At 32.6% G+C, this 25,966-nt stretch overlaps 1 protein-coding gene across 10 annotated transcripts in view; it reads left to right on the forward strand.

Moving 5' to 3' along the window:
- The window catches only part of SSBP2 (single stranded DNA binding protein 2), a 295,394-nt gene that overhangs the window by 255,894 nt on the left and 13,534 nt on the right, over nt 1-25,966 (forward strand). For 7 of the 10 annotated variants that reach the window (XM_036914200.2, XM_036914199.2, XM_036914196.2 and 4 more), the window contains 7 exons: nt 121-212; nt 4,958-5,006; nt 14,534-14,569; nt 16,388-16,442; nt 19,921-19,991; nt 22,789-22,867; nt 25,111-25,139. In XM_036914200.2, coding sequence (XP_036770095.1) covers nt 121-212; nt 4,958-5,006; nt 14,534-14,569; nt 16,388-16,442; nt 19,921-19,991; nt 22,789-22,867; nt 25,111-25,139 — 411 coding nt within the window. The remainder of the gene's footprint in view (nt 1-120; nt 213-4,957; nt 5,007-14,533; nt 14,570-16,387; nt 16,443-19,920; nt 19,992-22,788; nt 22,868-25,110; nt 25,140-25,966) is intronic. The other 3 variants (XM_036914197.2, XM_036914204.2, XM_036914202.2) reach the window with 1 other exon arrangement.

Genomic DNA, 25,966 nt, shown 5'->3' on the forward strand with positions numbered 1-25,966 from the left:
ACCCTTCAGAGAATGAATTGCACAGGCCTTATCCAATCAGGAGTTATGTAGGGATATCATTAACCTGCTCTCCTTTCTTTCCCCCCTCCTCTTTGGTTTTGTTTTTTTGTTTTGTGGTAGTCTGACCCTTGGTTATCATTACAGAACTATGGAGGTGCAATGAGACCCCCACTGAATGCTTTAGGTGGCCCTGGAATGCCTGGAATGAACATGTAAGCAAAATGCTATATTATCCTGTTTAGTAAAGTCTTCTATTTTCTGTCTCCTAAAGGTTTTGTAGCACAATTTGAGCTCCTCAATACCTGTGTAGTATAAAATGAAAGTAATACAAATGAACTAAACATGAGCTGTAGTGTTTGCTTCTTTTTCACAATATATTCTCTGGTTTTCTTCCTTGCAACCTTTAATTTTTTTCCATTTTCAAATGCCATAGATGCCAACTTTTAGCCTGATTTTCATGTTTTACTTAATTATAAAAAGTGAATCTTTTGTGAATAAGCATATAAGCTCCATACAGTCTGTACAAAAGTATGAAGAGATGCTGACACCTGGACTACAACTTAACTCAATAGAAGTCGACAATTGAATATTGTTAACTTCATTTTAACAGATGTCTAGTAATTTCTAAGAGATTTTAACTCTTATAAATATATATGTGTCTCTTGCTTTATTGGGACCACTCTTAACCCAGAGTGAATTCTTTCTGGTATTTAATCTTCTGTATTAAAGAACTTCTATAGTACCAACATGTGTTGAGATAAGGAGTAAACTAAAGGTTTTTTTGGTCTTTGTTTTTAACTGGAAAGGCCTTTCAAGTCCAAAGAGAGTAATTGTTTCTGTCAGCCAAAATAATGCAGTATATGAAGGCATTTTTATTTATTTTTAATTATCTAACTTGCCCTCCAAGTTCCACATGCATCAGTTGCTTGTTAGTGGCATTCCTTAATGCACTGGGAGAGTCGGTTTTATGATGTGGCCTAAAGCAAGCTTACCAGGAATAATGAAAGTGTTCCAAATCGGGTTGTGGGTAGTCTCCTCTAATATATTTCCCATTAGTCCAATTTTTTGGTTACTTACATATCAGACAATTCAGCCATCATTAATAGCATTGAAAATATACTGAGATAACCCCTTTTGATGTACATAGCGATTTTTTTAAGTTTCTGAAACCATTTTCATGGAAAGCAGTTTTGCCTAAAATAGAAAATAGGTTAATAGGTGGGTACCAACCAGACTCAAAACTAGCAGGAAAAGAGAAAAAAGTAGGTCAGATTTTCCTATCACATCTTTTCACTTTGAAAGTAAAAATGGGTAGACATGAAGTCTGACTTTTCTCAAATTCATCAAAGGCTTAGCTTTTATGAATGGTAGCCATGAAAAAAAATAACTGGTATTTTGTGCTTATAAAAGCTGAAACTCTTACCAATAGGATTTAAATATATGTAAATTTAAGAGATTCTGACTTTCAAAGGCAATTGCTTTTAAGGAATATAATTTTGAATACTGTGTATAGACGTGAGTGGCATACATTCTGAATACTGTGTTCAACCCAGAATTATCATTAAATATTAGAAATGTATCTAATATCATTTTGTATATTACTCTTCCTTATAATTAGCCATGTGATTAACTTTAGATCAACCTTGTTTTTTTATCTGTACAGAGAAAAAAGTTATTTTCATGTGACCATTAAGAGACTCAAATACCTGCTTAAAATTATCAAGTTCCTTTCTCACATATACTTAAATAGATACATATGAGCACATTTAATTCCCTAGGCTATGGATACTAAACATACAACTAAAAATTTTAACATCATTGATATTTGGATTTGGGTTTCTCATTTAAATATACTCAGATACTTTAAAATATTTTTATTACATAATGTTTTACTATTTATATAATTTCTGATTTTTATAGAAACTTCAAGCCATAAAGATTGAGATTCCCATTATTGTTACTATTAACTTCCATTTGGTGTCTAATATAATTTTCAGTTTTCTACAAAGTAGGGTATTTCCATCTAATAGGAAAAGATCTGAAATGTGGAAGAACTGACCAGAGATAGTAATTCTTGTATTGAATTGATCCCAACAATGCAGAAGTGCATTTAAGGAGACATAAAAAAATAAAACATCATTATCTCTACTGTACTCAATAGAGTGAACTTTATTGAAATTCACTTCGTAATTTATTATCTTTAACACAAAGTAAATCTTATTATGGTATGGCAAATAAGTATGTCTAACTGGTATTTTTGGCTTTCTTCTTGTCATTTTTAAGTGTTGGGGAACTTAAAAATGTAAGGAAAAGGCATTAGAATAGTGTTACTTTAACCTATATTTTTAGCAGTTTAAGATACTTACGTTTTGGGCTCAGGAGACATCTTCCGGAGAATCATATCTGGATGAAGTTTTCTTAGCTTGTCACTTTTTCTTGTTTGCCAGCAAAGTGTAATCACAATAAAAATAGCCAATTCTTGTCCCTAGAGTAATTAAATACTGTATTTTATTGGCATCTTTTATTTGTACTGAAGAATAAACCATTTGGAACAAAATTTTCACAATATTGTTGTTAAAAAAATACTCATCACCTCCAAAGAAAATGGTTATTCTGATATAATTTTTGTTATATTTCCATGCTCTAAACTCAGTATGAATTATACATAGTGTCATCTAAAATTAGAATACACTTTTAATATTTCTGTAACTAGTATTGTATCTTTAGAAGTGAAATCTTATTATCAATTCCAGTAATTTAAAGTAGAATATACAACCTACAGTCAAAATGTAAATGTTTCAAGTGTATTATAGGTTATTTTTAAAGGAAGCTGTATTTGTAAGTTAACTGCATTTTTGCTAATTTCCAAAGAATTTAGGATTGAGCATTTAAATATTTCTAATTCTATTCTGTATTCCTTGGTATTTTATAGAAACTAAAAAGACAAAGAATTTCAAAGTGTCTAGACCTTGTTCTAAATCACATCCCATAGAATTATAAAGTTTGTATAGCTAGTATCTTGAAGTAAAATGACTGAATTGCAAAAGAAAAGAGATTTTTCTCTATGATAAACATGGTTCCTTTGATTTCATCATATACAAATACCCTTGCCAAAAAATACAGACTTTTTTTAAATTCCATTTTTCTTCTTTCTTTAACGAGGCTAACCTGATTCTACTTCCAACTATACTTATATAGAAATTTCTATTCACAATAACGCCTATGTTGTAGTTTGCAGATTACGTTCTTTATAACACCAATGGTCCTCAAGAAAAGTAGGAATTATTACTGAGCTTAAGTTGTTCTCGAACTATCCACTACTATAACCCCCCCATTTCATTTAACCTATTTGTGAAACTTAAAATGTTTTCAAACAGTTTTGTTCCTCCATACAAAGTATTAATACAGAAACTATTATATTAAAGTGCAATTATATAGGAAATATATATATATAATGTGCTGAGACTAGTATTTGTCAAATAATTGAAATACATAAAAGGTATTTTGTATTACTTATAACAAACACAACATTTAATATTACCTAGTTGTTATTTAATAATGGAAAAATGTTTAACATTTAACTTGGCATGTTAATTTAACATTAAACAAATTTTAAAAAGCAAATATTTTATTGTTTTAATCTTATTCATATAGCCCTTATTTAAACATATCAAAATTATGAGAACACCAGCTGCATAAAATCATTGTATACAATTTTTTGCCATGATTGCAATATAATATTTTTATGTTGTTGTAGGACAAATATTTCCCAATTTCTTCACTGTGTTTTAACATCAATCATGTGGATTAACATCAAACAAATGTTTTACTTGATCTACAAATCCTATGTTTTAACTCAGTTTCTATCATTAGAATATTGACTCCTGTATGTAAAATCATCCTTCTAAAGTGTTCCAGCAGTTAATTGTAAAATCCTTATCATCATCATCATCTAAGAGAGGCAACAATTGCCAGAGGCAATACAGGTACCCCTCACCTTCTCCCTGCACACAGTTCTGTGACCAAGTCCCCTCAGGCTTCTTAGTTTCCTCTTCTGTTCCTCAAGAAATTGGGGGAAACTGTATTGGGACTCCCTAATAAAGCTCCGGGGCAGAATTTTCATGCCCCCCACTGATACTCACATCCCTGGGGAATCCCAAAACAAAACTAAAAGCATTTCTAAATATTCCAAGCAAACATGGGGTAATATAGATAACTCGGACAGCCTCTGTCCAATACTTAGAACTGCAGGTTTAAGGTCCTTGGAGTAAAATCAAGGGACATGCTTTTTTTTAACTAAAACTTTTCACTGCAATTAGAGGAAAAAGGGAATTTTAAGGGACCCTAATTACAGATGACCAGCTGGCAGTAGTCTACTTCTTTATCAGTCAGTACTTACTTAGGTACACTTTATACTAAAGCATGAAGACAAGAGGCCCTTTAGCTTAGTTAATTAGGCATTAATTTTGCTTTAAAAGCTTTATGTCCTCTTAAGTTATGGATACATTTGTTCTCCACCCTAAAGTGAAGTAATATATTGAAATAATTTCATTTTCATTTTGAGTGAGATACAGTGGCACTTACTTTGATGTCACAAGATTATAGTTTATATTAATTTCATATTTAGTGCTCTTTACTCTAAAAGCATGTTTTTATAATAATTTAGACATATGTATATATTTACTGTTATAGGTGATTACCACTTATAATGGTTATTACAATAACTGAACTCAAAAACTAGGCTTCCTAAAAGTAGTTTGATTTGGAAAGAAAACTGTTTTGTGAAATGATCAAAATTTTTGATTTAAGAAATAAAAAACTATGAAAGTAGTTTCAGTGCTGAACTAGAACTTCATGGTAACTGAAAATTGCAAATGTTCTATTTTATGATTTGTTGTTGCTTTTTGTTAACATTCAGAGCATAGGTTAAAATTTCATTTATGATATTGTCTTGTAGGGGTCCAGGTGGTGGTAGACCTTGGCCAAACCCAACAAATGCCAACTCGGTGAGCATATATGTTTTTTAATTTTATTTCCATTTTATAGCATTTAACAACAATAACAATCTGTTGCTTTTTAAATCCCTGCAATTGGTTATATTAACCTTTTTTTTTAAAGTAATCATTCAAAAATTTATTTTTTGTGATAAATATTTAAGCATGAATAGTTTTTTAAATTAGGTAACCTTTTCACTTCATGGTCTGTTGTAAACCTTCTTTCTATGTTGATTAACAGACTTTAAAAATAGAAATATAAAATGTGATTGAAGTAGCCTATATTTATGGTAAAACATTTCTCATAAAGTGATTTGATCTTCTAAAATAACTGCAATAATCACAAAGTTAGCAGGTAAACGCAGTCTCTATCAGAGTTGTTAGGATTGTATTTGCTGTACTAGTTACATTCAGGTGTGCTCACTCCCTGCCCCAGGAAGCAAGCGCGCATTTGCCCTGGACCCCATTAGCTAAACTGCCATCCTTACACATCTGTCTATGTATCCAACATACTGGGAATTTTCCTTACCTGTTTTGTGGCAGTGGTTTGACTGCACAAGTATTTTTTTCTCTTAATAATAACACATAAATATATGCACAGGTTGGAAATTAAGCTTTCAATATTAAAATTAATATGACTTTAATTTAATGATCCTGGAGATGTTCTTCTTTCTTGACTTTGAAGCCTCGAGTTCTTCAATATGTTAGGAGGTCTGTTGTATACTTTTTATGTATACAACATAAAGTGTGTGTGCTGCATAAAGGTACCTGAGTCAAGGATGTCAGTAGGACGCTGAAATGCATCTGTGCTAAACTTGTGAAGACTAGGAGTAGCTGCCCAGAAAGGATGCCTCTGGCCAATATGCACAGAGGTATAGTCATTGGCCAGAGGCATCCTTTCTAGGCAGATACTTGGCCTTAATGCTAAATAAGCATGAAATTGATCCAATGTTGAGGGTTATTTTAAAGTTGAAAATTTAAAGTAAGGCTTATGTAGTATAGAAAGAATCATCCTAAATCCATTTCTCTTCTAAAGCAGAAATCACTTTCTTCTCAAACAACTATCATATTTTTAAAGAAAAAATTAAATTTATATTAATTATAAATTAAAATTAATTTATATTACCTGCCTTTCTCTTAGTTTCAATAGCTATGACATAAAATTATTTGGGATAGAGAGAATGATGATGTTGCTTCCATTTGGGTCTTCAGTGTATATGTGTGAGATAAAATGTGTATAGGCAGAGAGAGGAAATTATACATATTACATATTATATGAATGCAATTATGTATTTTATCTCAACAAATCTTTCTGAAATACTATTTTGCCAGATTATGTTATAATGTGATTATCTTTCCTCCTCCAAAATTCTTAGTTTACTTATATGCTTTTGAACAGTTTGCATGTTTCCTATTATTTGCCTTTCAAATGCATTCAAGATTTCACTTTAAAATGGCATCTGGCTAACAGCTCAAGATACAGTTCTTTCAACTCCATATTAAAATACCATGAAGATCAGAAGAAAACATTTTTTTATAACACTGAAAACTCTGACAACCTTCCTACTGCCAGAATCTGGAAAAAATTTCTATTATCTGCATGTCTAATGAAACCAGATTTAAAAGCACAATCAATAACCTACCTTAACTATATAAGCCTTCCTACCTAGGAGCAAGAAGACCCTTTGCTCCTTCCTCACTGTCAGCTCAACCAGCCTTTCCTCTGCTGCACTACAGGCAGCCAGAGTGCGATTCACAGCCACCACTGCCCAGCTCCTACACTACCTCCTTTTATATACTCAGCCACTTAGGAATGCAGGCAGAATTTGGTATTATAGATTGTGTATTGTACCTAGCAGGTGTATTATCCAAGTAAAGTATTAAATAGAAACAGAGATGAGGAGAGAGTTCTGCATTCTGGTGATTTTTAGTTTTTAGGTACTCTATCTCTTCAGGATTTCATGGAGCTGAGCACTAGGGGCAGGAGAATGCACTGCATCAGGTGAGAATCTCTGCACTGTTTTAGATCCTGCAGAAGACAAGGAACGAGGGTAGAAGCTATGCACATCAACCCTCTGTCTAATGGTCAGTCTGCAATGGGCATTTGACTAGCACACATGTGGGCAAGTAATAGAGTTGAAAGCAATCTCTTCTGTTATTTAACCACATGTGGACACATCTGTCCTCACGCAATGTGAATAGGGAAAAAAAGTAGGGGAAGTCCTGCACTTTTCTCCTCAGAAAGAGAAAGAGGTCATCATCCTGAGCACAGAAAGGAAAACCATTTTTCTGAAAATGATTTAGTATAAGAACAAGAGAAAAAAGTCCTAGAAAACTGATAACTTTGTAGCAAAAACATAAGGCTTATGTGAAACAAGGCTAAGAGTATTAAAGAAGGATTTTTCCCCTAAATATCATTATCATTGATCATATTATAGTGACAACTTATCTGTATTATTTTGAATTCCACGTTCTTTAGACTTCTTGTTCAAACACTTTTCATTTTCTCTCTATGTAGCAAGTCTCTGGCAGCTCAGGGCAGCATATTGAAGTGGTTGTTTTGTTTTTGCTGTTTTCAAATATGTTTTATATATTTTCTTTTAAATGTTTGTATTAAAGTTTATATCATAGAGAAATTGCAAAGATATTATGAGTTCCTGTACAACCTTTGCCCAAATTTCAAGTGTTAAAGCTTTACCACGTTTGCTTTATGATTTCCTCTCTCTGCATAGACACATTTTTTCTTGAACCATTTGAGTTGTATTTAAGTTGCTGACATAATAACCCTTTATCTCCAAATGCTTCATGTTTGTTTCCTAAAAACAGACATAATCTTTCAGAACCAAAGTATAAGGATCAAAATAAGAAAATCAACATTGATGGAATACCATTTTCTAATATGAAGACCTTACTCAAATTTCACCAATTGTCCCAACAGTGTCCTGTGTTACAAAAGAAAATTCCACTTCACTTGTTACATTCATACCTATGTCTCTTTGTCTTCCTTACTCTGGAGAAGTTCCTCAGCCTTTCTTTGTCTTTCTTAACCTTGCAGTTTTTTAAAAAAATGCAAGTCAGTTATTTTGTAGAATTTCCCATAATTTGGTTTCATCTGATGTTTCCTCATGATTAGGTGCAGGTTATACATTTGGCAGGAATGCCACAGAAGTAATTTTGTGTTTTGCTCGGCACATTGTTTTAGGAGGCATACGATGATGATTTATCCCATAACTTGGAGTGTTAACTCTGATCATTTAGTTAAGGAGGTGCTTCTCAGATTTCTCTACTGTCAAATTACTGTTTTTCCCTTTGTAATTATTAATTGGTGGTAGACATACTTTGAAACTACAGTACCTATCCTCTCCCTCCTTGTACTTTCATCTGCTACTTTTGTTATCCATTGTTAATTCTTTCCTGAATCATTTTTGTACTATGTTGGTTGCCAAATGCCTATTTTCTAATTCTGTCTTTCCTTCTCCATTGATTAATTAAATTTCTGCTATCACAAAGAGTTTTCTTTCTTCTCCTCTCATTCACTCACATATGTCATATGAACTTGTGTATTTGTATTTTTTTCCATAGGTTTTTTTAATGCCAAAATCATTCAAGTTGGATCATTTGTCCTTTTGCCATGTAACCCTTAGTCTTTGAGCACTTTGACATGCATCTCCTGTTTTCCTAGCCTGAGCCCTGGAGGTAGCCGTTTCTTCCCTGACCCCTTTTAGTGGGAAGTGGCAGAACACATCCAGTGATAGCTTCTAGACCCTCTCAGCCAACAAAACTATGATATAGGTGTGTGTACACACACGTCTGCACACATCTGTATCTTCCTGTATCTGCCTGTCTGCATTAAGTCAGGAGTGCACACTGAGGCTTTCGTTTCAATCCAACACAACAAAGTTCATTCTAGACTTTCTGCTTCCATATTTATAAACTCACTTCTCTGAAAGTGAGTAATCTGCCTACCATCATCCACAATATATTTATTTATTTCCTTAATTTTTATCCACAGTTCTGTCATGTAAAAATGCTTTGATCAAAAATATTTTAGGCTCCCTTTTACATGGCAGTAGGAAAAACATTTTTAGAGACAAATTCATATTTTTAGTTCAGAATAAAAGTATGGGTTTTACTTTTAACTTCTTTCAATCTGAGCTTTACAATATTGGTCTCAGATTGTTATTTGGAAGTTTATTTACAAATCCACTATTTCTTCCTTTTTATATTTTTCACAAGGAGCTATGCAGTTGGATTTAGTTGTATACAAGTTCCAGTCATTAAGTAATAATCAATTTTATTGAAAATACCTTAACTGTCTTTGTCTGAAGACACTTTTGATTACAAGATACAGAAAAACCACCAAACTAGGCTCTTATTGTAACAGGATATTACTGGATCATGTATCTGAAGAGTCCAGATATTTATTTGCTCTGGGGCATATTCAGCTCTAAGAGCTCAAATAATGTCATCAGGACCCAGTCTCTATTTGTCACTTACCTTTGTTCTCCTTGTCATGGCAAGAAGGCTGTGTGAAGTGCCAAATATCTTATCCTCACAGCTCCCAGTGGTGCACAAAAGAGCATAGCTTGTTATCAGTTCAGCACAGGTATTGGGAATAACTAATGAGATGAATTTGCTTAGCTTGGGTCATATGTTCATTCATGAAGCAGTTAGGAACGCAGGGTTCCTATCAGCCAGGCCAGGGTCACATGCCCACCCCCTGAGCCCCACTGAAACCACTTGGGAAAATAAGAGAGGTGTGGTTCACAAAGAAAATTCAAGGAATTGTTAGCAGAAGAGGGGGTAGGCAAAAACAACAAATGTTCAGGATAGCATTGTATTCACTAACCTGACAAGAAAATGACAGAGGAAATTCCTTTAAGGGAAAAAATGAGGAGCTATTATAGTGATTAAGCCTAAGGGAAATAGAAACATCTTCTCCAAATAGGCTCTGCTCTGTACAAATAGATGTTCATTTTTTTAAAGGGCAACAAAAAATAGAATATTTTCAACTTTACACTGATACAGATAATATCTTGGTGTTGCCCTCCCTGATTTCTAGTAAACCTGTGCTTATAAGGTAATTCTAAACTTCACAGTTGAAGAAAGCTACTTAATGAAAATGTTACTAATTATTTTTAAAAAGCAAACCCAAAATCTTATATTTACTTGCCTCTTTCCCTACCACAGCACCACAGTCTTGGATATTAGGAATGAGAATATTTAGATTCTCATTACACCTCCTGAATTATCTGTCTAGCCTAACCAGACATTTTACATGGCCCTCAATTTTCTGGTCTGTCAAATGAAAGAGTCTTCTATTTCTATGTTTCTGATCTTCTAGCTCTCTGATCTTACTTATCTTCCACATCTGCATTTTCATCTTTCTTTTCATGTTAGTGGATATTTGGTATGGAATCTGGGGGAGGTGAGAAAGGAGAAAGTCAATTACCTTGGGAGAATGTGGACACTTACAGGTAGAGAAAAACTTGGACAAAAATAAAGAAAAGAGTAAATGCAGGAGATTTTTTAAGAAAACCTTTTAGACTTTTAGTAGCTGAAAGCCTAGATTGCTTGGGAAGGCATAGAGGATGACAAAGCTGATAAAAGAAAGCAGGGACCATGATGTGTACAGGGCTTTGAATGCTGACAAATCTGGAGTTTATCATCTGTGTGGAAGGGAGCTGTGTTTTAAGAAGATAGTATATAAATGTATGCAGTAGGGAAATGAAATCAGAGATTATAATAATAGGCCTTTTAAAGCAGATGATAAAAGGGATGAGACAGGTACATTTCACATATAGAATTGAATTTGGGGATAAAGAGAAGGAAAAAGTTGAAAGTGATTTCAAGTCTTTGAATCCAGGTATCAGGGAGAATGGGAATAACACAAACTGAGCTGGACACATAGGAGAAGAATAGGTTTAAAGGTAGACAGCTTTGATTTTGGCATGTTGAATTTGATGTATTTATAGAATACCACCTTCGATTCTTCCACAATGCCTCATGCTTATTTCTGTATTGTACTTAACACATTATATTATAATTTAAATTTATAATGTTCAGTCTCAGCTGAGTTCTTGCTGATGCTTGACTACAACTTTTTTTACTTTTCCTTAGCTACCTTTTTTTCCTTCTTATCCTTGATGCCTTCTCTACCAGCTAAAATTCTCACATATTTTACAGAGGGAAAAAAAAGATCTCATGATTTTAAACTTAAAATTTTTTCGGATCCTAGTCTTCACCTCCAGTATTGTCAGACTTTTAGTCATCTTTCTTTCCTCTTGTATCAGAATGACATATGTTCTTTCTTTTCAGTGCTTACCCTTCTATCTGTTCTCTTTAATTCTACCTCTCCTGCCTCTTTGTACATCTTGCTCATTCATTCTTCTAAGAAGTCTTTAATCTGTCTCTTTCCATTAGCTGGCACTTTACCCAACACTATGCCTGTGAACAAAATCCCAAGACAGCCTTGCACCCCTCATCTTCCATTCTCCGGATCTAGAAGGGGATAGCTGATAGGAGACTTCTTTCAACCCTTCCTCAGTTTCAAAACACCAACCCATGTTTCTCACACATTGCCTCCCTTACCACCATTCTACTGGACAATGAATGAATTCCTTGACCTTCCTGTCTTTTTCATTACTACACATAGTAATGCATAGCCTAAAACAGAGCAGATGATGAATAAAGATATATTGAATTGACTTTTCACCCCATTTCAATCCCCATGAAAATCCTGAAGGTTGCTAGTGACCTACTTACAAACAAAACATAATGACTTACTGTCTGTTTTGTTCTAAATGTCTGTAAATTTCTTTTCTTAACTTTAATAATGTTTATTTTTTCCATATTCTTATTAACATATCCCTTTTTATTATTTATGCATTAGTGTGTCACAAAAAGTATGAAATGCTTGAGCCTGACAGGCTAAAAAATAAGCCTAGTTTAAGCATTTACTAGCCATGCTGTACCTACTAGCTGCTTCTTAAAATTCTAACTTGTTTGACTTTTTAGGACATATTTTCTCCTAATTTTCCTCCTGTCACATGAGCCACTCTTACTTAGTTGGTAATGTTCTGTAATTCTGATTATAGGCCTCCTTTTCCTCATTTTAAAATTTTTGTATGGTTTAAACTATCACTAAATCTAATAGAATCCTAGACCAAGTATTGTGCTCAGCACCAAACAGAAATGTATTTAATTGAAGCTTTGTCCCTAGTCCTAATCTCTAAAAAGTTCCAGGCCTATATTTCTGAATATCTCTTCATCAGATCTATCTCAGTGTCTACCAGTGCCTTCAAATTCAACATGTCAGACGTTTCTCCAAACGTTTCCCTTTCCCAAATTCCCTATATATAGCACCATCATCCAAGTGAAACCTGGGAATTATCCTCTTCCTTGTCTACCACACCCTTTGTCACCAAGCCCTACTGAGTAAGAGAATTAGTCTTTATACCACTTCACTTGGCAGATGCTACAAATGGGGATTTCCCACCCCTCCAAGTTTACTGGGTTTACTGGCATACCACTGGAATGCTTCCAGGTTCCCATAAAGACTGAACCCAAATGCTTCCAGATATTAATGAAGACTAGGTTGAAGTTGGAGAACATGATTATATTTTGGACCTTGTCAACCTTGTTTTGTGTTTCTCTCCAGCAAATCTCTACAGTAAAACAGAAAAGATAGCTAGAGGTAATCAAAGAGATGAAAATAAACAAAAAAGACTTCAGGATAATAAATTTAAGAAATTGGAGAGAGAAACAAAATGCCAACAATGGCAGGGAGAAGGGCAGAGGCAATTCAGTAGGAACAAATAGGGAAATATGGACTCAGTAAGCATGGAGGAATGTGATGGGAGAAGATTCTGGTTGGAATATAGAATAATATTTGTCAATGTCATGAGGAATAAGAAAGTCAAGAGAGTTGTTTAGATCTCTGTGCAAAGAGTTCTAGTATGAGATCTTACTTGTAAATGGAAGAGAGGGAAGTATATTTTAAAGGAAAGGGAAGCAGTGAAGTGTGAATTCTAAAGATAAAGGATGGTTATATTGTATCTTGACTTTGCTTTAGAATAATGGTAGGCAATATTAAGAGGAAGAAGAACATGAGTCAGGTACTGAAATTACAGGAATATGGCAGTTGGCGCCGATAGATGCATTGGTGATTTGGAGAAAGTAGGTGCACATGTGACAAATAATAAGAAGCAGAAGATGGATGGTAGATCATGAACTGCAAGGGGCCCAGAAAAGGAAAGTAATATTCATTCACCAAGTTGAGTAAATGTTTGCTGGCCATCAGGATCTCAATAATCTTCATGGAAGTTATCCTCATCATTAGCAAGGCTGGGCACCCTGGTAGTGACCATCTGCAGTTCTGAATTGTCCATAGGTAGACCAAGCAGGGGCCTTCGAGACATGTGGTCTGTGCTAAATGCAAAGCAAGGACACCAAACAATGAAGAAATATTCAAATAATATTAAATATTCCTCCCCCAAGTTTAGAATTATTCACCAAAGGAAAAATCATAACTTTGTTATACTTCCTTCTGCTTACTTTATGGTTTCATATTATTTTTATGTTTAATTATATGGAAGGTGTTGGGTGGAGGGAGGGTTTAGGTTTCAGGCACTAAAATCTTTTCACAACTCTGAGGGTCCTAGTCTAGGATTGACTATCTGACTCTGAGAAGGTAGTAGTTTATTGGTTTTTTTCCAGAATAAAGCAAAAATATCTCATAGTCTTCATGCAAGTGAGCTGGTGAGCTTGCATAAAAAAATTAATTATATGGATTTAACTTTCTGTATTAATAGCCCCATTCAAAGGGCTTATTTTTAAATGTCTGATTTCCAGTTTTCTTAAACTATCATGGAGATGTTGTATTAATATCCTCTAATCTCTAGAAAAGAGCTTGGTTAAGAACTTGATTTGAAGGGAAAAAGGGAATTTGTTACCCATATCCAATTCCCACAATTTAATAGTCTTTGGAGATTTGTATTAAAATATTTTGCATTTATTATATTATTTTCTAGTAGCTAATTAGAAAGGAAAGGGGGAAAGGAGAGATCTGTGCACCAAGTATTGACCCATACTGCATGAGTGTAGTAGCCTGAAACCTGTGTGTAAAAGAAAACATCCCACAATGCACATAAATTCTAAGTGTCATCTCTAAAGGTTATTAATTTGAATAAATTTGGTTGGTTTTGGGGTTTTAGCTACATAAATGTATATTTTCTAACTACAGAATAAGTGTCATTGGCATCAAGTAGTGAGTACAACTGTTCTGAAACCAATATAACTTGAAGTTGTAATTCTAAATTCCTCTTGACTAGCATGCACTCTTTTCTCGTAAATTCAAGATAATACTGCATTTATTTAGCTTACTAGCACTCAGACAGATATAAATGCCTTTATCCTTTCTGATACATTTTAAAACTTGATGAAAGTCAGCAAATTGATTCCTTTTAGGTCAATCTCCATACTGCCATGTGAATCAAAATACATATATATATATATTTTTTGTCCTGTTCATGTTCCAGATACCATACTCCTCAGCATCTCCTGGGAATTATGTAGTAAGTACATTTGGGTCTGTTTGCTCATAAGAATTGATGTTACATTTTATTTGGGCAATGAAATAGCTGTCCAGATGTTAAGAAGAGCCCCTGTGTATTGGCCAGGAAGTGAACATCTGATTTGTATTGAGTTTTTCATCTGCCAACCTCAGTACATATGTTAATGTTCATTAGTGAAACAGTTATCAATCTGTCCAAAATTGTCCTGAGTGCTGTGTTTTACTTCAGCATATGTTTCTGTAAGCCAATACAATACACTCTGTCCAATCATGAAGAAAGCCATTCCTGGTTACTCAATGATATGCTTGAATTTGCAGTTCTCCAGGAGAATAATCCACACCCCCTCCCCACTCCACTCACCACACACAAAATCTAAGAAGACATTAAACTTTCTCACAGTCACAAAGAGAATCAGGTAGCAGAACAATGACTAGTTATTTGGGGTGCCTTTTTAGATTTTTTTCATTTTTAGAAATTGGAAATGCTCAATTTTCTCCCTATTATTATTTAGTACATATTAAAATTTTCCAATAATTCATGTGCACCTGAGTCAAATTAGCAAGTTTTACATGAGCTCTTGAATTTACAAATGATCTTTTAACCATCATCACATTATAATCCTTCCTACTCTCAAGGCCACCCTAGAGGATAATTTGTTATAATATTTAAGGGGAAATGTCTAAAAGTAAAGCAAGGATAAAATGGTCAAAAGGACAATCACTCCTAAGGAAATTTCTGGAAGTGGTGACTAGCTGGAATAGGAAAAAAGGAATGCTGACAAAGACCAATGAGCATTTTACTGTCTGTGGAAAAAGTGTTTTATGCCCATGCTGGTTTTTTTGGACTTGTGAACTTAGTGCCCCATTGTTCCCATAAGATATACAAACTAAGAAAGTCTACTTCACATTTTCTATGAAACAAAAATAAAAGTAAGAAAGTCTGGGTAAAACCTATTTTTTCTTGAAGTCACTCAAGAATAAGCCTAACATACAGTTTTATGAAATTATAGACTTTATTAGAAGAGAAATGTGAGCTGTTGATTACATAGCAAGCATATACACATTTGAAATGATTGATGTGCTGTGTCTGCACACTCAAAATGAAGTGAAAATTTAAACACTTAGTAGTTAATTTGATTACTGTACATCTGAAAAATTCTAAAACCGTTTGCCTCAGTTACCCTTTTTGGTTGTCTGAAATAACTGAATTGACCAGAATTACCTAATCTCCATTTCAGATTGGTAGTGTAACTGCAGCCTTAGTAACCCACAGCATTAGGGAACATTGCTTCTCATTTCTAATTGATGGGATGGCTAAAGGTGTCATGCTCTGGGAGTGCTATAATTCATAACTGATAAGAGGAAGAAATAGCACTAATGTATTTTTTTTAAACATATGAATGTGTTTGGGTCTTTAGTTTCCTATAAAAACGAGTGATACAAAATATAAGAAAATTGTAGTAAACTAATTTACAAATACACATGAATTATTTCTATCTTTTGGATTAGTAAAGGCCCCACTAAATGGATTCTCTTTAACCTCATTATATCTGATGTGATTAAGTCATGAATAATAAGTCACTGTTAAAGTCTCATTGTTTTTGGAAACTTGTCAAAACATCTCAGTATATTTAAGCTAAATTATGTTTTGCATAATATTGAAATAACTGTTTATTCAAGAAAATAAATTATGAAGAAAATATATTTCCTTATTTTCAAACTGGATTATTGTAGAGATAAGTCTAACTTTTCTTCTGTTTTTTCTTGTATTGTTTAATGGAATGCCTTATTTTTACTGAAATTCTGTGTAATTATTTAGGGTCCTCCAGGAGGTGGAGGGCCACCAGGAACACCCATCATGCCTAGTCCTGCAGGTATTGTAATCAAACTAGTCAACAGGCATTTGATTAATAGAATAAAATCACAAAATATAGAAATTGTTATGAAAGCAAGTTAGTATTATCTCATGGATGGTTGCAGAAGTAGAGTAGCAATAGAAAGTAGGAAGGAATAATGTTCTTAAATAACTCTTGTCTAATGACCTTAAGCATTTAGAAAATTCTGTAGTATGGGTAACAATATAATCAGAATGGAGATTGTGTTGATCTGTATAAATTTCCCAATAATTTATCTGACTAAAAGATTCCTTGAGACTGTGGAAAAATCCAACTCTCTAACTTAGAAATATTCCGCATAAGTAACACATGAGATACATGGACCCATTAGATTTAATAGAGCAAATTAGACTCACTGTATCTATTACCTTACTAAGATAGATGTAGATGTGCTTACAATATTATTTACCCTACGCAAGTGTAGGTATTTATTAGTTAGCTAGTAAATCCACTATGTAGTGGGGGAAGTTTTTTTTTTCAATCTTCTAAACCAGAATGCCTTGATGTTCCTGTAATCATTTAATATAAATTACTTTAAATAGCTCTATCCTTTCCTTTCTTTTTGAGACTTTAATACAGACTGTAAAATGTGTTGTGTCTTGAAGACTCTGATGGTGGAACTTTACATTGCCATAGCTCTCCTAGAAGCTGTTCTGGCAACACATATCAAAAACCATGAAAAGCTCATACACTTGTCTCTATAATACTACCACTAGGAATAATTAAACACTAACCATGATTTATGTAGCAGTATGCTCATTTGTTACAATCAATAGTGAAGTAATAGGCACAACCCTCAAACCTAATCTAAATTTAGTGAAATTAATAAATTAATTTTTATGGACTATAATATAGCCAGTAAAATTTTAATCAAATATTTTTCAATAGCATGTAGAATGAATGTTCATGATTCAATACAACATGACCACAATTTTATTTTAAAATATAAATAACAGAAATCTAGAAAGTAGAAAACAAAGAAATAGGCTAAGACTTTACAGTAATAGCTTCTGGGTAAAAAAATAGATGGGGAACTTATAATTAGGGAAAATATTTAGTTTATGTTACACTGTTAAATTCATATGTTCTTAGCTGGTTTGTTGAAACCTAAGACATACAGAAGCTTGAAAGTATATGTCATTAATCATAACCATAAACAATAACTTTTTAGTTTTGTTTTTTTTATTTTAAAAAAACATAAATTGATAACAAAAACAAATTTTACTGCACTTCACTAACTCTTTGGAGTATATCATCATGGATCTCTGTCCTCAGAGCATCTTCACTGGAGTAGAACAATTCATTAAAGATAGAATTATATGAACTGAACATCTTCCCACTTTTGCATTCTTGTATGATATAGTTAATATTTAATTTATGAACTATGTGATTAATAAGCACCATAATACTAAATGCCCCCGGAAATTGCCCCCTGTGTATCTTCCTGGCCTTGTGTATACTCTTTTATGTACTCATCCTGTATGACAGTCATTCCTCTAACATGAGTCAATACCTTACCTACAAAAAACAGATGCCAGGAGGTCTACTTTATTGTAAAGTTGTTCTGTATATGAAAAGAAGTCAAACATTTCCTGGAAAATACCAACCTTATTCCTCTCATTTTTTTGTTTTTCAGATCAAATTATATTTGTGTTTGATCTTAAAAGCAAATTTTTGTCTTTCTACATATTCAAAATGTGTTTGAAATCTACATATTTAAAAAGCCCATTTTCCTTTCAAATTAATTACTAAAATTAGTTAAATAAAACCAGTAAGGCTAATAAAGATGAAAAACGATTTGAAGTGTACCTATATTTAAAAAGCAATCCAAGATTTTCTGAAAGATACATTGTTCAGGATAGAGTTTATTCCACTAGTTAAATCTAAGTTAGCAGATATTTATTGCCTATAGCACACACTTGTGAGTAAGGTAAGGTCCCTTTCCTTCACTCAATGAACTTATTATAACCTACTTGGAAGCAGGAGGGAAGAATAAGACAAATAAGATATTAACTATAATGGAAAGCAGAATTCAGTGATGGGGAGCACTCATGCACTTTAAAGAATCATGGGAAAAAACTTTATGGAAAAGCCTTGAATAGTGAGTAGAATTTCAGTAGATGGAGACTGGGGAGAAGATACTTGGAAGAAGAAAGACCAAAAATATGGAGATGGGAAAGGGTGATCATGTACAGGATAAAACAAGTAGTGTGGGTTGACGGGAGTATAGCGTACATGAGGCTGTAAAAAGTAGTTAAGGCCACAAAAGTGGACTGGGACCTTGCCTAGTGTACACCAGTAGTGTTCAGACTGAAGTGGACATTTCAACTTTGTCAACAGTGTGATATAGTAATCTAGATGTGAGAAATAATATTTATATTTATGAATCACTGTTTACAAACAACCAATAAATGACATCTAACATACTCTGTAAATGATACACACTAAAATAATAAACTTATTAATGTATAACAAGTAACTATAAAATAAAAGGCAAGGTAATTGCCTATTTCCCACTCTATGCTTATTGCCATGAGAGAAAGCAAATGATTTTTTATCTTCTGCCTTGAATCAGTTCAAAAAATTTGAAACACATTTTACTTTCAGCATAGGAAGGTCTACAAAACTATATTTAAGAAAATCATGTAATTGTGAAAACATGGAAAAACATTTCATAAATCATATTTCCTTAATGTAAAATATTTAGCCTTTCATTCTAGGTTATATGTTATAAAAACATCTAAGACATGAGGTGTAAATTTTTTAAAATACAATGAAACATTACATATACTTATATAGATATACACTATATTTTTATTACAATGAGTCAAGTATAAAATGAGTGAAAAAATTTTTTATCAGAAGTTATACTGGAAGAGGCTGGCTTTTACTTTGACCAAGAGAATCTTTCATTCTAATTGCACAGTCTTGTTCTAACCTCTTCCTGTTGGAATAACCCAGGATATTCCACCAGCTATTACTAATTACTAAATAATTAAACTCCTCTTTAAATTGGTGTATAAGAAGCTTAAGGAAAAAATGAAAACTGAAAAAATACTGAATCCGAATTTTAAGAGATTTTTGTTATATGTATGTATGTATATATATATATATATATAAATTGCTTAGAGAGATAAAAAAAAATCCATGTTATTTTAAAAAAAAAAGCTTTACTGTGAATTTTTTTAATTTTTAAAGTAATGTTCCTTTTGGCCTGAATCATTCAAGTGATTATTCTTAATATATTAAGTAAATTTTCCTAATTTAAGATTGCAGAGTGATCATTTCTGGAATAGAAAATGACTTCCAGATATTTTTTTCTGAACATCAGTAATGACTATTTCAAGGCCTGCCCCTACTAATATGTGTATGTGTCCAGATCATTCATTATTACTTTCTGATGACTTGGGTGTAGATTATTTAAAAAATGTATTGATTAAGTAATATTTTCTTTCAGATTCAACCAACTCTGGAGACAACATGTATACTTTAATGAATGCAGTACCTCCTGGACCTAACAGGCCTAATGTAAATATGAATTTTTTTAAATTTTGGAAGATATTTAAATTTAAAGATTCAAACTCAAAGTACATTCCATTACCTGCATACTAGTTAAATTTTATATTCTATTATCTGGAAGCTTACTGGTTAACAAAAGAATCAAATTCTTTTTATGTATTGGATTGAAGAAAACATAATACATAACATTATAACAAAACATTTCATATCAATATAATTTAAATGTAAATATGAACCTAATCAATTATAAAATGTTGGTGTGTAGTTTTATTTCATCTCAAATACTTAATAATTAATACTATTTGAAAATGACAGCAATGTATAATAATTTATGTTAACCTCATTTTTTAGCATCACTAATTTCTTCACTGTGGTTGTTTTGTTTTGTTTTTTATCCTGATAAACTTGAAAATAAATCAAGAAGCTGGGTTTGCTTGTTTTTCTTTAAATTTTTGAAATGTGGAGCTTAAATATGGAACAGAGGAAATTCTATATAAGAATTTAGATGTTCTTAAATCATATGGTTGTTATTTTTCCACAAAAGCTTACAAGAAAATATTTTATTCATCTATTATAAAAGATCTACATGCAAAAAAATTTATAACAATATAATTAATACATAGATATATTTAAATAGAGTATTTCAAATTAACGAAAAATTAAAAGACATAAAAGAATGCCTGTAAGTATACCAAAAACAGGAATGAAATAATTATTTTAATTGAGTTTCCTAGCAGTGAAGACAACAAAAGAAACTTTAAATCTTTCCAACATGGTTGATACTTGATCTATGGCTAGTTCAAATTGAGATGAGCTGTAAGTATAAAATACACACTTTGAGGAGTTAGTACAAAAAAAGATGTAAAATATTTTATTAAAAATTCTATATTGGCTCTATTTTGAGAATAGGGTAAATAAAATATATTATTAATATTAACTTCACCTGTTTCTGTTTACTTTTTAATCATGGTTGCTAGTAAATCTAACTGTACTTAGTAAGTTCATGTTTGTGCCTTGCATTTTACTGCTGTTAAGCTATAGGTACTGCCTTCAGTTATCACTGCTCGCTTTATACAACCAAATAAATTGCTTTTCAGGAAAACGAAAACATTTCCTATCAGTAATATCTAAAAGGTGTTTTTATAGAGATATTAAAGAACATTGAATATGATAATGAACAATGTTCATTTTAGAAATGCAGCAAAAATACAGGAAAGCTTTTCATTCTGAAATTTCATACCTTAAAACTTGATAATTTGAAAGGGAGGAAACCAAAAGCATATGGTATTGAAGGCATTTCTGTGAGCAGCTGAGCTGATATCCCACTATGTTCCATTCTTGTTTCCTAACTTAGTCTATACAAAGGAAAGGGATCCAAGAAAAGTAGAAGATGAACATGTCACTTTTCCACATGTCATTCATCTCAGCCAAAGGTACAAGCCAGTGTCTGCTGAGGGCCAGGACTGTGGTGTTAGGTGCATCCAACGTACCCACCTGTAGTCTTAGTGCCTTCACCATGGAGCCCAGATCACAGGACCAAACCAAGTAAACTCACAGGCTCCTGGCCTCACGAGCACCAGTTTCTCATCCCAGATCTAAACTATGCTTTTGACAAAAGCTGGATAACAACAGTAAATTCAAAGTTAATTTCTTTAACCTATCACTTGAGGCATACATATTCCAGGTTGTTTACTGAAAATCAATCCATGTCCTTTAAAGCAACAGAATTTTAGGCAACAGAAATGGCATTATCCTGAGAAATACATGTAAGCACGTGGTTTATATGATCACAGTGATGGAAAGCCATCTTATTTCCACACAGAAATACATTTATAAGTTACAGGTTGTCTGCTGAGGGCAATTACTTTTCTTCCAACGTCCTGTATAATTATTAACCTCTACAACCCATCTGCACACATAAATACACACATACCACATTCAATCTTCTGTGGACTGGCCTGGGAAATTTTAAGAGCAAGTGTTTTCAGTAGACTGTCTTTAATAATAATTATAGATGTTTTGTCTTCAAACTGAGTTCTGGGTTGCCTCAGAAGTATTCTAAGGAGATGAGGAAAAGACTAAGTAAGAAGGGCGTGGACTCGCCACCAGCAGCCTATGCTACCACACTATGCCTATTCTCATCTGTTTTATACTGGGCTTCCAATGTAAGATTTCACTCGAAAATAAAATAATCCCACTACTTTTAAAAATGTTAAATATAACTACTATAGAATATCTGATTGTCATTGAACTGACATAGTTGAGACTGCCAAGAAGAATTAGCTATATTCAGCTATCCCAAAGGAGCTAAATGTATTTAATCTGCAAGATGAAATTATTTATTATGTCCATTTGAACAAAGATATATTGTCTGCTAAGAAAAATGTTGGTGTTGGCATAATAATGTTGAATTATTCTTACTAATAAGCCTATGCCTTTGGTAGCTTCTTCTGAATCACCCCTGGTCTTTATAATAGCAAAATTTGTCAGTCACCTAGAAGAGAATGCTTATCTTCTCATTGGCTCTGGAGTGTATGTGCTTTCTAGTTGAAAGTATTCACAGAGGAAAAATCTGGACATGAATGAAGGTTAGTCTGAAGATGCAGCACACAGAGAAGATGATATGCGGGAAGTAGGGCAGTCCAGTCAGAGACCCTGTAAGGCTGACAAAATCTAGGAATATAACCTCCACAGCTTGAAAATAAGTTGTGGAAATGTCTTATAATGTTAAAGATAGATATTATAATATTGAGATAAACAATTGTTTTCACTGTGATCATAGTCATTTTCTTCATTTTTTAAATAGTTTCCAATGGGCCCTGGGTCAGATGGTCCCATGGGTGGATTAGGAGGAATGGAGTCACATCACATGAATGGCTCTTTGGGTAAGGATATTAAATTTGATATTTAGAAATAAATTCATAATATAACCTTAATTCTTTATAGTGAATATTATGATTTGCAAAGTTCTTCCATACATAGGAACTCATTTTGAAGTGCTTCAACTTCTGCCTCATGAGTGACTAGAGATGATTTGCAAATCAGAAATGTGAGAATTGTTCTAACCTAGTTCATATTCACAGGTATTTACTTTATGAAAATCTGGATGTTTTATGTTAAAAGCTGTGGGCACATATCATGCATGCCTCACCTGGAAGACTATATTTTCCCAACTAGTTTCTCTGTTTCCAAAGGTCTATAGACACAGTCTCAGAGGAACATCAGTTTCTGTGCAAGAAATTCTTAACTTGGTTTTTGTATTTTATGTTTGTCTCTTTTTTAAATAAAATTAGTAATCACATTCTGAATAAGTCTCCTCAAAGAGAATATTGCTCTCATTTTCTGTGTTCGTGATAAAACTGAGAGTATAACCAATGTTGAAAAGATACTTAATATGTTGAAGACATAAATAATGCCTTCTCACCAGATAAAGCCAAATATCTGCAAAGAAAATAGCAAGTTTCACAATAGTGAGAACTAGAGACAAATGGTATAAAACTGACTAGGTTACACAGGACCATATATGTATAGACAGGCCGAATTCAAAATCCAAAAATTTATGTTTATATATATTTAAGTAACATTATCATAAACTAATTTAAAAGTTGACAACGGAGGTGGAAGTTTGTGGTAATTTTTTTCTTTTGGAAAGGGATGATTTCTTCTTATGTTGCAGTGAGTTAACAGTGTCATGAGTAACTTAGGTTATTACACCCACATTTCACAACTTCACCAAGGTCAGGAAATGCCACCCTCTGATACTTCAAAGAGTTATATAACTTCAATAATCAAACTATTTGCAAGACATTGATAGACCTGTGCTTTTAAGGACACATACTTACATTGCCTAGATTTCTAAATCTTAATTTGCACTGTCCAATTATGGTAGCCACCAGCCATGTGTGACTATTTAATTTTAAATTGAAATTCAGTAAAATTTAAAGTTCAGTTTCTCGGTTTCACTGCCACATACAGAGTGTGCACAGCCTCATGGTGACCTTCATGGAGAGCACAGAGAGGCATTTCCAACTTCACACTAAGCTTTATTGGACAGCACCATTCTAGAATTTTATTTTCCAATGTTTACAAAATAATTCACTTTCCAATCTTATAATTTGTAAAATCATTCAAAAAAAGATGACATTTGGTCATAGAAGATTTTTCAGTTGTATTATTCACTAGAGGAGAATTGGCAGGAGAGTTTCACATGTGCTTGGCATATGGCTTACTATTTTCTATAATGAACATTGTACATATTTCTATATACATATTACATATATACATTCAGAGTATTTAATAATTTGTAATGCCTGTTTATTTACAAATTAATCATGTTAATAAACCCTAACTTTATTTGTGACTATTCACTGAATGCTGTACTATTAAAACAGTATAATATTTTTATGCCAATAAAATTGTTAAAATACTAAAAAATCAAGCTAATATTGTGGCAAAACTCTCATTATTGTTCCTTTTTACCTAATGTATAATTCCATTTCTAAAATAAGAAAATTAGTATTATCATTTCTTCCAAGAGTCGAAACAAAACTACAATTATAATTTGAAGACATTTTTACTTTTGATGGGTTGCCATGAATGTTGATTTCTGTCAAGTTTTTAATAATATTAAAAATATTTGGCTTTCAGTTATTATAGTAAAATATGGTTCAGAATGTTGTTAGGTATTGTTACAAATATCCACTTATATTTTATCAGTTTTTGAAACATAGTTTCAGAAAATATAGAGATATCTCATGCACTCTAATTTTTATATATATATGTGTATACACATGCATACATTTTAAAATTTTGAATTGAGTAATTTACAAATGATCTCTCTAATATTTTACTTTCAGGAATTTATGATGTAAAGTTTTCTTCATTCTGCCATTGTATTAAAAAAACAAACAAACATGATTGACTAGAGGTACAGCTTGTCCTTGCATTTGCCATCAGATGGTACTTACTCTCTGCAGTATGAGAAAAGAATGTTTTAAGATTAAGAAATTCAGGTGATATACACTGAAAAGTACAAGCAGTGTACCACATTTATTTATATTAAAGGAGTACTTAATTTACAGATGAAGTCATTACCTAATAAAGGCCTTCTTTTCATATTTTGTTTTAGGCTCAGGAGATATGGACAGTATTTCCAAGGTAAGTACCCTGTATATACTCTGTGGAGTTTTTTATATGTATTCTATTCCACATGGAATTCTTATTAAAATTTTTAGAGTAACTGTATGAATGTTGTTCTAAAACAAGAGTTTGAAAGCAGAAGTTCAGATCGATTAAATGGAAGTTAAAATTTTTAATGCATATGATCTGTGGGAAAGGGTAAACGAGTCTTTTAAGAATGTTCCTATACGTGCTAAGATTAATTTATAGGACATACTAGACATGATTAATTACATGATACCCAAGTACTAACCAATTTCATCACATTATGATGTTACATATTTGTAAAGCAAACTGATAGTTTAGATCTTTTGAAAATGTGAAGAAGTCTACAGCAACATGCAAAGAGGTGAACTGGAAAAAGTGGTTATATGTTATAAGAGCATCTCATTTGTCTTTCAAACCTTCATTAGGCAATGCTGATGTCCTCAGTCATTATTCTAGTTCCCCAAAATAGAATAAGAAAGTGATTAGAGGAAAATTATATTAATACAAGTAGAAAAGTGAACCTTCCAATAGCATGTGTCTTTTCCTACTTAAGTAGATTATCTAAAATTAATCCTTTGCTAACATGCCTTATATTTTTGAAAAATACCTAAATACTTTTTAGGTCATGGTGAATTTTAAATAGTTTTCTGTGGGTCAAAAATATATTTAGAATGGCTGATAAGAACTAATTATTAGCTACCACTGGAATGACTCTCTCAGAAATCTGCTCAATAAATACAGAAATTCATTAAAGGATGACTTCACTTTTAATTCTACTTCTAATTTATATTCATGTATAATAATGTAAAATTCCTGAC

The sequence above is a fragment of the Manis pentadactyla genome, chromosome 2 (genome assembly GCF_030020395.1).
Source record: "Manis pentadactyla isolate mManPen7 chromosome 2, mManPen7.hap1, whole genome shotgun sequence".
Taxonomy (NCBI): domain Eukaryota; kingdom Metazoa; phylum Chordata; class Mammalia; order Pholidota; family Manidae; genus Manis; species Manis pentadactyla.